At 47.9% G+C, this 17073-nt stretch overlaps 1 protein-coding gene across 4 annotated transcripts in view; it reads left to right on the top strand.

Moving 5' to 3' along the window:
- MTSS1 (MTSS I-BAR domain containing 1) overlaps positions 1-17073 on the top strand; it is a 165044-nt gene that overhangs the window by 127627 nt on the left and 20344 nt on the right. For all 4 annotated transcript variants that reach the window (XM_082858902.1, XM_082858903.1, XM_082858901.1 and 1 more), the window contains 3 exons: positions 517-601; positions 2757-2848; positions 4220-4294. In XM_082858902.1, the coding sequence (XP_082715028.1) occupies positions 517-601; positions 2757-2848; positions 4220-4294 (252 nt within the window). The remainder of the gene's footprint in view (positions 1-516; positions 602-2756; positions 2849-4219; positions 4295-17073) is intronic.

Here is a 17073-nt window from a genome sequence, read left to right as displayed (position 1 = left end):
TCGTCTTGCTTTAGCCCTGCTCTTCTGTACGTTACCTGTGTTCTAGAATATGTGGCTTTATGGAGTGGCTTCATTGGTGGTTCTGAGTAATGCTAAGAGGATTATTTTGCCAGAAGTGGAAAAAGTAAAACTACAGCTTTCCCCTAAATATCAGATACTGTTTTAATCATCTTCCTTGAGAGGTATTTTTCAGACCCATGAATGGGTTGTAAAATCAACTTCTGGGTCACAATCAGCATCTAAAAACCAAAAAAAAAAAACCAATAGAAAATATTAGAGGGTATTGTGTATAGTAAAGGTAGCTTTTGTTTTGATGATGATTTCAAGATATGTAGCCATACGTAGCTGTTTACGTCTGTGTGCACAAGCCTGGTGAGAAGTCTGCGAGACCGTGGCTTGGGTTTCATAACATGGTGAAATCTGGCCAGTTTTGTAATCCTCTCATTGTCCCTTTAAGGACCTGAGTGAGTCCTACTTGTCTCCTGTCCCTCATGTTTGCTTCTGTTGCTTTTCCAGGTGGTACCAGGGAGATTGGCTCGGCCTTAACCAGGATGTGCATGAGGCATCGGAGCATAGAAGCCAAGCTGAGGCAGTTTTCCAGGTGAGGACCGTGTTTCTCCCAGACCTGACGCCCTTGCTGATTTCAGGTTAAGGAAGCGGTGAGACAGAGCATAACTCGCCTCAGGCAGTACTGGTTTCCCATAACGTTGAATCCCCACAGCCCATCTCTCGTCACAGCCCGTCCCTCTGTGCACTCACTGAACAAGTACTTGGCTGGGCCTCTGCCGCACGGTGGTCTGGGCCCTGGGGCTCCAGTGAAGGACCAGACAGCCTGGGTCCCTGCCTCATGGAGCCTGCACCCCGCTCTGGGATCTTCTCTGTGTCTCTCCTCACGCTTCATCAGTGTGAGGCGCCGAGCACCCTGCTGAGACCCCTGGGTCCCCCACCCCTGCAGGAACCTCATAGGAGGAGGAGCTGCCGTGCTGGAGAGTGAGGCGTGCACTGCCGCCCTGTTACCCGGGACCTGTGTACGTCCTCCAGGCCCACCGAGGAGGGCGGGGGCGGCTCATAGAACCTTCCACGCTGCCAGCCTCTTGTCTGTTTCACAAGCGTCCAGGATGGGTAGAAATGGCCGTGGCTGGCACGGGGGTCTGCAGTCACCAGTGTTCCAGTGAGAGTGGGACGTTCTCCCAAACAGATCAGCATAATTCAGCACTTCTGCACCGCTCTGCTTTGTGAATTGCAAGTTGCGTGAGAGGCTGTCACGGTGGAATCCCTCTGACCCTCTTGCAGGACCACCTCAGGAGGCTGCAGGATGTCGTGGGAAGCACCTGGTCTTGGAGTCACCCGGGCCTAGGTTTGAACCCCGGGCTGGCCGCTGACAGGCCGTAATCTTGGGCTGGGCTCTCAGCCCCTGTCAGATGGGCGTAGTAGTCTCTGAAGTGTTCTTGTGCAGATGCACGCAGCGTCCACGCAGTGGAAAGCACCTGCCGGGGTGTGTGATAAAATCTGGCTTCCTTCTTCCCTCCTCGGCCCTGGGGAGCGCTCCCCGTGAAGGCACCCTCTGCGCCTCCTCCCACGCACGTCATCTTGTCTATTCTGGGGCCCATCCTGTGACACGTCGTTCCATTTTAGTGATGAAGAGATGCCAGTTCAACAGCCACTGTGTATTGAGCAGCTACTATGTGCCGGCATTGTCTTAGGTGTACAGGGCATAGCCCTGAGTAGGAAACACATCCTGCACTCATGAAGCTTACGCTCCAGACACTGTATAAACCTGATAGAGTGTCAGGCGGTGATGAATGACAGGAGAAGGAACACAGGGGATGAGGTGGGTGGCGGCTCTTGGACACAGGCTGGTTAGGGAGCGTGTCTGTTCAGAAGGAGGGTTTGGACAGAGCTGGAGGAAGTGAGGCCAGAGGATGCGCCTGCGAGGGGCATGTTACCACTAGACCCTGGTAAGAGAAGAGGGGGTGGTACCAAAAGCTTGGAGATTTTCAGGAGGCCCAGCATCAAAAAACAGTCTGAGAATACCTTTGTTGCAGTTCTCACCAGTGCCATTCAAACAGTTCATGGGCATTCTCTGAGTTCCCAACAACATCTCTGTAATGTAGGATCGGGTCGATCCTACTTCCATTGCACAAAAAACCCCGGCTCCCCTGACTCGTGATCCCTCTCTGTTGGGAGCTACCTTTCCACTCATTTAACTGCAGTCTGAGAGAGTGCACAAAATAAGAAGGGATGTACCTGGAGACCCCTCACCCCTCTGATCCTGCCTAGGCTATCCACAGTCTACATTTATGACTTATCCTAAATGCACGTCAGAATCATGTGGGCCTTTTTTAAAAAAAGGTAATGCTGGCCCCCCACCCTCCAAGTTTATATCAGGTATGGGGTGAGGCCCCGGTGTCCTCGCCTTTTCAAAGCTCTCCAGCTGGTTCCCTTGTGCAGCCAGAGGTGTGACCCCACTGATCTGCAGCGTTGCTTGTTAATAGAGTGTGGGAATAGAGAAAGGGGGCCATGAGAAGAGGTCGCGCCCACCAGTCACGGGTACAGCTTCTTAGCAGTCATTGAAAAACCTCCTGAGGACACGGTTGCTGTGAAATTGGGGGATTTGGATGTGAACTTGGGCTTAGTATGCTGCCTTGTCTTGCTTCAGGTAATCGTGATTCAGGTACGTTTTGACAACTGAGTGTAAACCTTGACAACAGAATGTGTCTGTTTAATGTCTCCTTCTCTTTCTCCTTTGGTACAAGTGCTTTAATCGACTGTCTGATAAACCCACTTCAAGAGCAGATGGAAGAATGGAAGAAAGTGGCCAACCAACTGGATAAAGACCACGCAAAAGGTACTGGGCAAGGCGGCAGGTGCATATTAGTCCCAGGCGGCATGTTGCCAGCTGCTGCCTGTGCCTCTGCTGGGTTCATTGATGTCACCCAGAGGACCTGCTCTTTCACCGCTGCTGCTGTGGACATCTCAGTGTTGGAGGATGAGGGGTCAAAAGTGATCCCATTGCAGGGCTCAGTGCTGGGTTTGGGGCAGGAAGCATCACTCAGTGGGTAGCCTGATCACGCTCTGTGACATTAATTGTGATCAGCTGAATTAAAAGTGATTTGTAACAGCAGGCTTAAATGCCAGAGATGCACTTAGGGCATTTCAGCACATTTTGAAAACCAAACTTTTAATGATGTAAGCTAACCTTCAACCAGTGGGTCTCAGTACCTCATGTGCTAGGTCTGGGGACAGAATGGTCCAGGCAGACGCCACCCCTGTCAGTCTTCCTGGAGCCGAAGGGTGGGGTGCTGGTGGTACGGAAGGGGCAGGAGACTTTGCTCCACGGATCATACAACCTGCAGTAAGTGTGGTGGAGGGAAAGCGTGTGGGCAGATCTGAGGAGATGAAACAGGAAAGAGTTGACTCATAGGTGCTACCAAGAGCATATAAGAGAGAGCCCTGCTCTGATAGGCTCAGGGCTGGTGGGAGGGAAAGGTCGGGGATGGCTTTGTGGGAGCCGGTCCAGTTGGCGATTAGTTGATGAGGGTAGCAAAGGAGAGAAGTATCAGAGGTGACTGTCATTTCAGATGTTCATGCCTGGGTGACGGAGATGCCAACAACAGAAATGGAAAAGTCCAGGGTGGGTGTAGGCTGGTGGGGGAAGAGGAAGTGGCCGGTGGGGATGTGAGTCACGTGGGCCGCCCCTCCTCCATGTCCACAGTGTCTGGCCTTGGTACTAATGTGAAAATAAAGCAGCTGGGCCTTTCCCAGTTCTTTTCCATGCGGTCTAGTTTCTCCTGCTGTAGTCTGAGGGGCTCTTTTCTGAATTGTAACATCTGGCCAGCGTCTTGCCACGTGGGTTCTTTGAAGCACTGTGGATTTGGGCCTTGGGAAAGTAGATAATACTGAAAATATTTCCTGATACTTAAGCTGAGAAATTGTGAATTTTAGAATTTTTATTAAAATGTTCCCAGGTACCATGTTTCCCCAAAGCTGGTATGAATGAATACTGTAGGGAAAGACCCCAGTGCATTTTGTTGGTTTTTGTGTTCATAGCCCCTTTGCTGTCAAAGGTCCTCACGAGAGTTTTATCATTTCGTATTCCAGTAAAGCTATTTATTGCATGTCATAGTTTATGCTTTTGGTGATGAAAGTAGTGGCTGTTGCTAAAGTGTTTTCTGTTGAGCTAAGTGGTAAAATTATTCAATATTCTGCTTTCTCTTAGAATATAAAAAAGCTCGCCAAGAGATAAAAAAGAAGTCCTCAGATACACTGAAACTGCAGAAGAAAGCAAAAAAAGGTAATTCTGCTGTTAATGTGTTACTTGGGGAAAATGAGCACGTGCTTGATTTTTCTTTGAAGTGGAAAGTCTTCAGTCAGACTGCCTTACGTGTAGTGGTCCTGTGAACAGATAGGAGCTAATAGAATCTATCTGAAGTCCCCAAGTGCAGAATATCTATTAATTTGAGACCCTTGCAAAGTTGTACTTGACTCATTCCTTCCCCCCAACCTGGTCTCCGAAATTTGACAGTTTCCATGCTTATTGTACATTGTGATGAGACCTGTAAATTTCTTGGAAGCCTTGGGATAATGCATAAAAGCCTCTCTGCAAATGTTGTATAGTAATTATTGCAGAAATGATGTCATTTTGTCCTCTGTCCTTCACAGCCTATAATCTCTGAAACCCTTTATTAAGTCTCGTGAGAATGTTAGAAAAGGCTGCAGTGGGAGCCGGGAATCATTGCTGTGTAGGGAGATTTTTCATGGTGCTCATGAGGGTGGGAGCTGGATAAGGAAAATGAGGCTGCTGGTGCAAGAGGCCCCTCCTCCCCCCCCCCCAGCTGATTGTCATTTGCAAACCAGTTAATTATCGGATCCATGACCCAGCTTTGCTCTTCCGGCTTGAACTGGGAGTTTTAAGAGAAGAATCTAGCTCCATCCACTTTGAAAGCATTCGTAACATTTTACTAAGACCTAACAAGACGTAGGGACTCTCTCTCGAACTTGAGCAGGTGACATTCCCTCTAGACTAATTCTTCTTGATACCACGATTTGGAATTTGCTGCATCACAACTGATAAAGTGGGTATTTCCCCCCCCCATCAGGATGCTCTGTGGGTGGGTAGTATTGAGCGTTTGTTTGAGACAACAACTTTTTTAGGTAGACATCCCTCAAACCAAATTTCCTCTTTCCTAAGCAAGCAGTTCTCATTTGGAATTAAAAGGAACATCTGGAGAGATGGGATTCTTTGGTAGAAGAGGGGCAAGGAGAGGACAAAGTTTTCAAGCTTTGGCATTTCTGAAAAACGTCCCCCCCAGTTCTTATAATAACCAGGAGACCATTTCAAGATAAAGACAGCAGGATATTCACCCACGATCAGTTTTTCCGTTAGTATTGGCCCCACTTGTTTCTTTTGGATGTGTTTTCCTGGTCTTGGTGCTTGTGCAGTTTATGTTCTGTCTAATTCAGGTGCCTGAGAGCTAGCATTCGACAAGTGGAATAGGGTTTGTGGCCAGTAACGTTGTAGTGAGTCTAAAGGTAAATGTAGATAAAACTGCCACCATATTACATTGAATCTGAGGTTCTATAAAAGAACAGGATGGTAAAAATTTGGAGCTGAACTCTACCTAGTTGACAACATGCCAGCTTTGAGATAGGCGAGATTAATGAGTTTGGAGAAGAGGGTCCAAGGAAGATCTGTGGCTTGGAGAAGGTTTGGGAATTTGGTGAAAAGGATGGGGTAAGAAGAAGTAGCGGTTTTCCTTTCCCTCTTCCAGAGTTTTCTTTTCAGAGGCCTTAAGTTCTTGGCTGCAGTGATAATCCTTTTATCTGAATTTTACATGGAGGCTGAAACAGTCTTCATCTGTGACTCAAAGTCACTGGCATTGTCCAATTAGCAGAATTTGGACCTACAGGGGATGCCTGGTAGGTTGATTGCGGTGCAACACAAAAGGAAGTTGCTGGTAATTAGACTCGCCCAGCTCTGCTTAGGCTGCCTAGAGAGGATAACGACCTTCCCATTAAAGCGCTGGATAGAAAGGTTCAGGACACATGGAGGTGCCGGACTGTATGACATGAGGGGCTGCTTCTGGTCCTGGGACTCGGGAGTAATTGGCTTGTAGTTGTGAGGTTTCTTGGTGGCACTTAGGCCTGAAGGCTGAGACAGTAGAGGCTGTGATCAGGGGTTTCGGAAGCATCCATCTTGTCAGCCCCAGTCGTATATCTGATGGTCTTGGGCACCATATCCTTTCCAGACGAGGTAGCAGTGATGGTGTTCTTAGGCCGAGTCAGGTCAGTAGCTTAGAATGTTCTGGATGACTTTCTAGATACTCCAGTGAACAACCAGAAGACAGTTTTTGTTGCTTTCCTTTATAAAAAAATTTTTTTCTAAAATATGTAAGTGCCTTTAAAACTCACATTTGTATATTTCTGGGGTGAATGGAGCTTTCTAGGAGGTACCAGAGTTATCGTTCTGAGTGAATGTTAATGAAGTGCTCTCCTGGAAGCAGTATGGCCTGAGAATGGAAACAATACAAGCTAAGGGCTGGAAGAAATCTGGTTATTTGAGACTCACAGTTATTTTGGGGTCTGGTTAGCTGCGGTTTCCCCTTTTGCCTAAAGGCCTCTCTGTCGGTTTCATCTCCCTCAGGTGCTCAAGTGGTAGCTTCCTAGACTCTTGTAAAGTGTTGGTAGTTCCTTCTGAGAGTTATCCAATGCTTTGGATACATTTTTTTTTGTCTTGATAGAACTGAATCTGGTTTATACAGCGCAGTAATCACTTCCTCTTAAATATGTTTTCAGAAGGGCATCAAACAGCTTTCTGCCACTCCTTTTTCCAAAACTGTGATCTTTGATCTAAAAAAATCTTCTGACTCTCCTTTTCAAAGTTGAAATGCGTTTATACATTTAAGCATGGTTCTGGCGCTCCCTTTGACCTAGGCAGGCACATATGGGGTGTTATTTTTGTGTGTGACTAATTTACCTTAACTTTCACTCTGCAGCTGTATCACCTTTTGCCACATTCTTTGTTTGACTGTTTTTTACTATACTATATAGAAGGGTAATTTGTACTCTAAAGGTATTTAAATATCACTGTCAAAAAACTCTGAATGGTTTTTGGGGTTTGATTAGACTTTATCTTAAAATCATTTTAAAACAACTTGACATGTGCTCCAACTGTGGGTGAATGTACCTATTTTTGTGGAAGGCAGGCTACCGAACGCCTACCGGGCGTAAAAACTAGGCAGGGAGTTGGGGGCTGGAGGAATGGTCCCGGCCCTCCGAGAAGTTCCAGGCCAGCGCCCAGGGTCGGTGCATGGGGCAGAGCTGCCTTGTTGAGTGGTCAGGGGGACAAGACAGAGGCAGCCAGGAGGGTGGGGAGGGGCTGTGGGGCTGACCCAGCAGCCCCAGGTTCTGAGTGGCATCTCTTGAACCCTCATCGAGCCCTGCTGCTTGACGTCAGCTCGTGACCCTTGAGGTCCTAGAGCTGGTTGTAACCCAGCTGGGGGAAGTAAGAGGATCAGAAGTGGGAAACATTTTATGCTGTTCGCCCACTTCTGCCGCCTTACTGTACAGACGGTAAGCCTTATTTCTCATTTAGTTAGCTCTCATGTTATTATTAATTTTAATTAAAAAATTAATTATGGTAAAGCCTTCTCTTTCCATCTGTAACTACTAGAAGTTTATCAGAGACTTTGAGGGAGGGAACTGGAACATTTTAATATGTTAAGCCTTGAGCCTGACGTAGAAATAGTTGTTTTCACCAGAGGCTGCAAAGCTAATATTATAAACCTAAGAAACAGACTCCCAGAGTCCCATATTAGCATATTATTTGCTATTATACGAAAATTTTAAGTTCTTTAAATTTTTAAAAATTTTTTAAAAGTTTCATTTTCACCCCAGCTTGAACTTTTGAACCTGGTTTCCCTAGTTACTTTTAAAGTTACAGTAAATTACACTTGAAAGCTCTTCTTGTTAAAGCATCTTAATTGGCTTCTTACAGGAATATAGTCTTCATTTATCTTTTTAAGAAAAAACCTTGCTGCATTCTCTAGGGGTGCTGATCACTAACTAGGAAGATGTCTGTTTAGATGAGAAGGAAAGACCATTAGCAAGTGAAGGAAGGGAACTTGGATTTGCAGCTCTTGGTGGATGTGGGTTTAATCGCCCCAATGTAAAATTCGGTGGCAAGCCACGGACTGTTTTAACACATGAAAGAAAGGTAAGACTGCTGCTCGAATACCAGTTTGACTTTATTATTTTCCTTTTTGTGTCAATTGTGTATCCTGCACTTTCTCACCGCACGCCCCCCCCCTGCCAGTGGACGCTCTCGGTAAGTCTGTCATCCTGAATCTCTGGTGGCTGGTCACGGTGTGGTCCTTACTGTGGGCTTTCCGTGGTTGTCCAGACCTATGCTAGTTGCCCCAGTTTTCCTGCCAGTTCAGAACAATCAATGGTGCCTACTTAATCTTCCATAACTTTAAGAAAACTCTGTGTGTGTGTGTGTGTGTGTGTTTCAGTCAATCATTTTCTTTCTTTGAAGTCTGGCCCTTTAATGGTTAGCTCAACATTCTAGGAGTCTCTGCATCCTCATAATTCAGCATTAGACTCATGGAAAAAAGAAATACAGAGTGACTTAAACCCTCCCTTCCACGCGAAATAAATATAACTATACATACATATCTAGGTGTATATGTGTGTATTTATATCACAAACAAAACGTGGAGAGCTACGCTAAATAACTCCTCAGAATAATTCCCAGATCGGATTTGGTTGTATTAAGCTTGCCACATATCTTTAACTTTGTCCCCCCAGGACCATATAGTTTTTTCAAAACCAACCATTTATTTTTAAAAAATCGAAAGTATTTCTTATTTCAGCAGAGTTTGTGGAATGCTTCATTTCAAAGGTATCAGATCTTCAAATTCAGTAAATCAAAATGATTCTTCTTGACTGAAAATTGACCCTCATTCTGTGGGTGACAACGCTACTAAAAACCTCAAGTCGCTTTCGGTGTCTCGTGGCTGTCCCTGTGTCTCGGAAAGGTCTGTCTGTGAGCCGTCCGTGTAGTTTATCTTGCCTGAGTGTGCCCGAGTGTTCTCTGAGCCTTTGCATTGAGCAGCTCCAAAGAGGTTTTTGCGTCGGATTTTGTCATCTACGATGAACCCGAAGCACACAGGTCTCCTCTGACAGGTGCGGCTGGGATGACCAGCTGTCACGGGGGACACAGCTCTGCCTCCCTCCCGTCACGTTGATGTTGGGATAGTGTCCCCCACCTTTTTTTTTTTTTTTTAAGATGCTGTTGTTTTATTTATTTTTATTTTTTTTTGCGGTACGCGGGCCTCTCACTGTTGTGGCCTCTCCCGTTGCGGAGCACAGGCTCCGGATGCGCAGGCTCAGCGGCCATGGCTCACGGGCCCAGCCGCTCCGCGGCATATGGGATCTTCCCGGACTGGGGCACGAACCCGCGTCCCCTGCATCGGCAGGCGGACTCTCAACCGCTGCGCCACCAGGGAAGCCCAGTGTCCCCCAGCTTTTAAAGGTGATAATTCTCTCCAGTCCTCAGTGTTGTGGTTCAGAGACAGCTTGAACAGTTTTTAGTGCACCTTTGGGAGGAAGGTAAGACACAGCCATTCTTTTGCTTATCGTGATAAAATTCATATAACATAAAATGCACTGTTTTAACCATTTTAAAGTGTACATTTCAGTGGCTCTAGTGCATTCTCAATGCTGTGCAACCATCACTACTGTCTAATTTCAGAACGTTTTCATCACCCCAGAAAGAAATCCCTTTCCTTTTAAAGCTGCCGTGCCCCATTCTCCCTCCCCCAGCCCGTGACAACTGTTCCTCTGCTTCCTGTCTCTCTGGCTTTGCCTATTCTGGACATTTCTTATAAAGGGAATCATACAATATGTGGCCTATTTGAGGACTCAGACTTTTACTGGAACCTTTGCTTGAAAGCCTGGCATGAGTCTGTGGAGTAAATGGGGCATGCTATTTGTTTTAAGTGACAGACAGTAGGATTAGGGATGAGTAGAGGAACCACGCAGGCTTTTGTGACTTAGATTCTGCTCATCTTAGGGAGAATCTCTGCAGCCCCCTCTAGTTCTCTGTCTTGCAGGGGGGCTAAGCCACAGTGGCATATGATTATAGCAGTGAACTTGGGCGTAAAAACTTCAGAAAGCTGTGTGGCTTGAAGCCCTCATAAATTTTAGTTTACAAGTTTTAAATCATGTTTGAACCTGGAGATCTGTATTTTAACCAAGTTTCATGGTAGTTAAAATGTCCTGGGCTTCCCTGGTGGCGCAGTGGTTGACAGTCCGCCTGCCGATGCAGGGGACACGGGTTCGTGCCCCGGTCCGGGAAGATCCCACATGCCGCAGAGCGGCCGGGCCCGCTCCGCAACGGGAGAGGCCACAGCAGTGAGAGGCCCCGGTACCTAAAAAAAAAAAAAAAAAAAAAAAAAAAAAAATGTCCTGGTTTAACAAAAGAAGAAAATAATATGTATATACAGAACTTTCCCTCTGTCAGTTAGAAGTATTTACCTTGAATCTTGCATAAGCAATGACTGGGGGCCTCCACAGGGGAGAAATTTACAACTCAGTAAAGTGTACTGAGCCAGGGATACACTGCTCCCTCCAGGAATTGAGACTCTAGTGGAAGGAAACCAATTATGGTCGTTCCTCGGTATCCGAGGGGCATTGGTTCCAGGACCTGCCTCAGACTATGCGATGCTCAAGTCCTATAGTCCGCCCTCCATATCCACGGTTCCGCATCTGCGAGTTCAACCAAGGATTGTTAACATAGCGCACGATCCATGGTTGGTTGAATGCGGAACCTGTGGATTTGGAAGCCGATTCCATATTTATCGAAAAAGATCCATACATAAGTGGACCCGTGTTCAAACCCGTGTTGTTCAAGGGTCAGCTGTAGTTTAATCTGGTGAGCTCAGCACCATGATGAGTATAAGCGGAAGGTGTAGGCAAGGTGCAAGGAACCCATGCACGCTTGGTGTGGGTGGGTGATGAGGAAGATGAAGAGGGGTCAGCTGGTGGAGAATGGGACGAGGGCTGCTCAAGGTAGAGGGGACAGTGCGAGCCCTCACCATTGAGACGGGAGCACCAGAACCGTGGGAAAGGTGACCATGCTGCGGTGGGGGAGTGCGGGTGATACCCCAAGTCACCTTTTGGGGAGACTGACAGTTCCACCTTGGGTGGACTGAGAACCACAGTGACACCCCGTGTCAGTCTCAGCTACCTGCCTCCAGATGGTTCTATCACTCGGCCCCATTTGTGATCAGACCCCATACTGGACTCAACTTCTCCACCCATCACCCTTCTTTTCTTCCATGCGGAGAAAGCAAAAAGCCTGTGCAGTGCTGAAGCCTTTCCACTGGCGCAGTGGTTTCCGCGGCCCCTGGCTGCATCAGGGTGAATGTTTGCATTTCCTCACCCATTTCTTCTGTGCTTACAAAACTGGCAAAAACCATTCTCAGGATGCCCCGGAAACTGCAGTCAACGAGTGGATCACTCTCCCTGCCTCAGTGGTGAAAACAGTATGTCTCAGTCACCTCCATCCACTCCCCCTTTGGGTTTTGAAAAGGAGTAGCCCTGGGAGCCCTCCTGCCCGGAGGGAGCTCCCACCTACAAATCTGAAGTCTGGGTTATCTGTTCATGGGTCAGCTGACTTTCTCGCCTGGCACAGTGCAGAGGCTTCTTTGCTCCGTTCCCACTGCCGAGATAGGGGAGGTGGAGAAGAAGCAGACTGCTCAGAAGGTGGTGTGGCCTGCACAAAGAGACTCTCTCAGCGGTTAACCCCATCTGTCGTGGGTGTGCCTCCAGGAGTGGTCAGGAATTGTCATGCCCCCAGGACCTTCTGGGCCCCTGGAGTCAGCATGGAGCCACGGGTGGCCCGCCCTGTATTGCCGGTGATCTAGGTTGCAAGACCCAGCCCTGGAAGAAGGCAGCGACCCCCAGAAATCTCCTCTGGACGTTTTCTCCGACCACCTCCCCGTGATGTGTGTCAGCTGTCTGCAAAGGGACAACCGAAAATAACAACGGTCCTTTCTGAATGCTGACGTGAGGTGGTGAAAAGAGCTGGTCCATGATTCCAGGCGTCTTCCCCACTTCCCGCTCACCTCCAGTGGGCATCCCTGGAGGGGGATGGATTGCCACACCAGTGCGATTGGGCAAAGGGTACTTTGAGCCCAAACCAATGATTGTTCTCTATTGGAACTAAAGCTGGAAAAGTTCCTTCTGAGGTCAAGGGGGTGACTGTAGATGCAGACGGGTGATCGCTTAGACCTCCAGGGGTTGCTTGACCACTTACTTGTATGTAGCCTTGTGGTCTTTCTGGATATTTAGATGCAACTGCACGTAACGTAGCAGGGAAGATTATTGAGTCACTGCTTCATTCTAGGCTTGGGAAAGGTGTTATAGGAGTGCACACATTTAATTATGCAGGAAATAATGGAATGGGTACAGTTTTACTAAATGAGGCAACCTGTGTGAAATGGACTTTTTAATGAGTCAGTGTTAGAGAACCACAGCCCCACATAAGGTTCTGGCCCTAGAAGTGCCAGGTAAAGCAGTCAGCAGAGCAAGGAGAGAGAAGGGAGAGGTCAGTGGGTGATGGCAGCCGACCCTGCCAGCCTGTGCTAACGGGCCGACGGGGGAAAGCATAACGAAGGGGCGGCCCGACTCCTTCTATCTTAGTACAAGCAGCAGCGGTCAAACTTTACTTTTTAGACCCCGGGTGGCATTCGGAACGCTGTACCTAACTGCAGTCGATAGAGATGTTGGAATCCCACCCAAGAAGTTCCTGAAAGGGACTGTTGCATTTTGAGATGAAAGCATGTAGTCCTTGGAGGCCAGGGGACTCATTCGTCATTCTTCACACCAGGGAATTCTAGGTAAAAACAGACCGAACAGATCCCCCCGAGGCCCAGAGCTGCGAGCTCCCTTCCTCCGCAGAGCTGGTCTCTGGGAAAGCCTCGCCCCGACGCAGCTCATCAGGTGCCTTGCTTGTGACTTTGGCTACAGATGGCTCGTTGCAGGAGCGGAAACAGATGCCCTGAAACGTCCCTGCGCGTGACGAGACTGTTGTCAAGGTTTGGAGCGCCTGGCTTCCCTGTGGCTGCATTTAGAAGCTGGGAAGATGTATTTACAGTGGGGGAGGGGGCAGGGAGAGCGCCCAGCAGGAGCCCAGTGCTTGTCTCCGTGTTAATTTTGCCGGAGGACAAAAAGGACGACGTGCTTGAAATACTGATTCCTTGCACAATGTGGTTTTGATTTACCCCGAGAACGCTGAGCCGGTGGTGCGGGTGCAGGACTGGGGGTGTAGTCCTGCCTTTCTTGAGTTGCAAGCCATTCACAGCTTTCGGGGGGTTTATTGCGGCGCCTCTCTTTCGTTCATACATCCCCAGTGACCGCCGCAGAGGAGCCCTGTGAGGCAAGTGCGCATCTTCGCTCATTCAGGAAGTAGATATAAAGCGCCTCCTCTGGGCTGCACCCCCTTGGCAGCCACGGAAGCAGAAGGAACCTCTGCCCTCAAGCCGTCTCCGGGATGGTGGAGGCCTTTACGTTCTAACATCAGTCCTCTGACACCAACAGGGTGTCCTGCAAGTCACATCAGTTCAGATACTAACTACCGGAGTTGGCTTAGCTAAGGACTCAGTCCCACAAGACTTCCTCCTCTTCAAGATTCACCAGCCACAAGTGGGGTCCGCAGGCTACCCACCCTTCCGCCCAGCCCATCTCAAACTTAGGCTCTCACGTGAACCGCCTCAGGTTTGACAATTTGTGATAAGGACTCGCAGAACTCAGGAAAGCACGGTACTTACAACTGCTGACTTATTATAAAGGAAACCAGTGAGCGTCCAGGTGAAGAGCTCCGTAGGATGCAAGGTGGGGCGGGGGTGGGCACAGAGCTTCTGTGCCCTCGCCAGGCACGCTGATGGATTCACTGGAGCTCGCCGCTTCAGAGTTTCTGTCGCATTTTATCGTTACGGAGGCATGCCGTCCCCGGCTGCGGTGCCCCGGGTTAGAAGGAGGACTTCAGAGATGCTGCGCGACTGCCGACGGCACCTGCCACTTCCCGAGCACTGACCACCTGCTGGCCGTTGCGCTGAATGCTCTAGTGAATGAGTCCACTTGGTTGGTCTTACATCAACCATGTGAACCCGGTACTGTTTTTTATATTTAACAGATGAGTGGAAACTGAGGCACAGCCTGTTGAAAGAATAACAGAAATTGAGTTTGTTTGAAAACGTTTAAGTCAAAAGAAAAAAAAAAAGAAAATGGTTAAGTCCAAAAGCTTCCAATCTTATCTGATCAAATCTCTCTCTCTCTTGATTTCTGGTTGGTTTTGCTTTGGGGAATCGATCAAAAACCGCTGCAGGATATTAAGAGTAGAAGATGATATATGTAGCGATAATAAGGATAGCCACCTTTTGGTGGAAAAAGAATTTTTCACTCCAAATTCTAATCTCCAGCATCACCTTGCATGTCTATTTCTGAAACTATACCCCCATGTTTCAAAAGTATTTATATCCCGTATTCCATTGACTTCAGATGCCATCAGTTGTAAGATGAACTATTATTTTCTTTTTTCTTTCTTTTGCGGTACGCGGGCCTCTCACTGTTGTGGCCTCTCCCATTGCGGAGCACAGGCTCCGGACGCGCAGGCTCAGCGGCCATGGCTCACGGGCCCAGCCGCTCCGCGGCATGTGGGATCTTCCCGGACCGGGGTAAGAACCCGTGTCCCCTGCAAAGGCAGGCGGACTCTCAACCACTGCGCCACCAGGGAAGCCCACTATTATTTTCTGACTGATGAAAAAAGAAAACAAAAATGCCGATTACACGATGACATCCCCACCGACTGTAAGACATCTTAATTTGTAAGGTATAAACGTGAAAAAGTGGGCGTCTTCAGATGGAATACGGTATTTGCATGAGTGTGTCAGGGGCAGATGGAAGTCATTTTGTGGGGTTCCAATGGCTTCTCCATACGTCTGTCTGGGGGAAAAGAGGACTTCGGATGTGTTCCTGATGGTGAGCTTGGCCCAGTGTGTCTTGGGTTGGTTCTCGCCCCGTTGGAAAGCCCTTTGCCTGCATCTGGCTTGGTTCAGCCCCGAGGCTCAGGTATGGGCTGCAGGGAGAGGCTGGGAGGTTCCAGATGATGCTAATCACTTGACTGCCTTTTTGATCAGGCTGTTACTATGTAGAACGTTCAGCCCCTTCCGCCTTGTCCCCAGGGTTTATGTTTGCTGTGAGCATGAAGCTACAAAGAATGTGGGCTTCTGAATGAGAAAGACGGAGGGTTGCATCTGTCTGCGCCCATTCCTAGCTCAGGGACTTGCAAGCCACCCTGGTTCCCTCAGTCTCAGTTTCCCCCTCTGCCAAATGGGGGTGTTAATTCCTGCGTTGAATGTTTATGTGTATGTAGGTTAAGGAAAATTAAAATGTAAATGTTGGGAAAATACGGGATCTTGGTTTCGTTCCAGAATGCTTTGTGACCTCTATCTCCTTTAAAAAAAAAAAAGTCAAATCTTTTCTCCTTTAGGGGTGCTGCTTTGGCCCATGACACGGTGCCCATTAATAGTGCTTTGCCCCAGGAGCATTTTTTGTAAAGAGAATAACCATATGACTTCCCCTGTGCAGGGAGTAAGGGGCTGCTGGCTGTTGTTCAGCGGAATTCTCCAGCATGAATCCAACCAAGACCTGGAAACCAGCAGGGGAAAAAAAAATTCTCGAGACTGAGTTGACTTAGATTTTCCAGAAAAGGTCACAAGCGATGCTTTGCTCAGGAATTTTGTCTGGAAAGCCTGTTGAAGGCACCTCCTCTCTTCTTTTGGCTGATGGACAGCCCTGGAATTTGCTCATTTTCCATTGTTAGGCCATTTAAGGGCGTGACGGTTGAGCCAGTGAGCAAACTCAGATCAGGCTGTTATATCAGTGCCTCATTCATTCGCAAATATTTGAGTACCTGCCTTACAAGCAGGTGTGCTGACAGAGAAGATACCGCACTGAGCAAAAATATTTGTGGTTTCTGTCCTCGTGGGGCTTCCTGATCAGTAGGGGAGACTGCCGTCAATCAAAGAACTGGAGAAATAAAGATAAACTTAGAATTGGGAGGAGTGTCGTGAAGGCTGTGTATAAGGAGCTTCTGAGAATCAAGTAAGAGGATTTAGTCTGGCGAAAGAGTTCAAGGAGGGCTTTCGTGAAGAACCGGGACCTGCAGGATGAACAGGTGCTAGACAGGTGGGGAGGGAGAGTGGATGTGTAGGTATGGAGCCAGACCCTGGAGAAGCGCCTGGGATGTGGACAGAGGAGGGGAGGAGGAAAGGCAGAGGGTGGTCTAAGAAGTTGACCCACGCATGCCTTGCAGGCCAGGCCCTGTTAAGGACATTAGACTTTTCTTGAAAGCAATGGGAGCTACTGAAAAGTGATAAGATTTTGAAAGGAATTTGGGGCTGTTCTGGGCGAGCTGGTCTCAATGCAATCAGGGTGGCCTATTAGGGGCTGATGGAGCTGTCCAGGTGAGAGATGAAGGTGGCACAGTGAGGGTGGCAGTAGCAGAGGTGAAATAGGTGACAGGGTCAAGTCCATGTGGGAGCTGGCATGGCCAGGACCTGTACTGAGGTCATCGGCAGTGGCTCTCCTCGCATTGCTGATGGGAGGGAAATGAACAGGTTTTTGTATATTAAGTCAGTGCCAATACAACTCTGAATTTGTGGATCTAGAAAGATGACTGTATCTTAAAACCAGTACATCCAACAGGGACATGGAATAATTTCTTCCACAGTCGTTTTTTAATAAATATAATTCATGTTGTGTTAGTGAATTTAAGAAATAAACATTGTGTTTTTAGGTTATGATATATCCCACATGGAAATGTACTCACTATAATTATAGCAGTCTTTATAGATTATACTTATTTTAGAATACTACAGTTTGGAAGTCCTTTAGTTATAACATAATACACATTGAAAATAACTTGACTAATCATAGACTAATTTAAGCTTATATTTACCAGATTAGGTAACACTTGGGTCTAGTCACTTTGCTTTCCTATGTCAG

This window comes from Leucopleurus acutus (genome assembly GCF_964270905.1).
Source record: "Leucopleurus acutus genome assembly, chromosome: 17".
Taxonomy (NCBI): Eukaryota; Metazoa; Chordata; class Mammalia; order Artiodactyla; family Delphinidae; genus Leucopleurus; species Leucopleurus acutus.
Note: the sequence above shows the minus strand (reverse complement) of the source record. Positions and strands in the feature narration are given on the sequence as shown.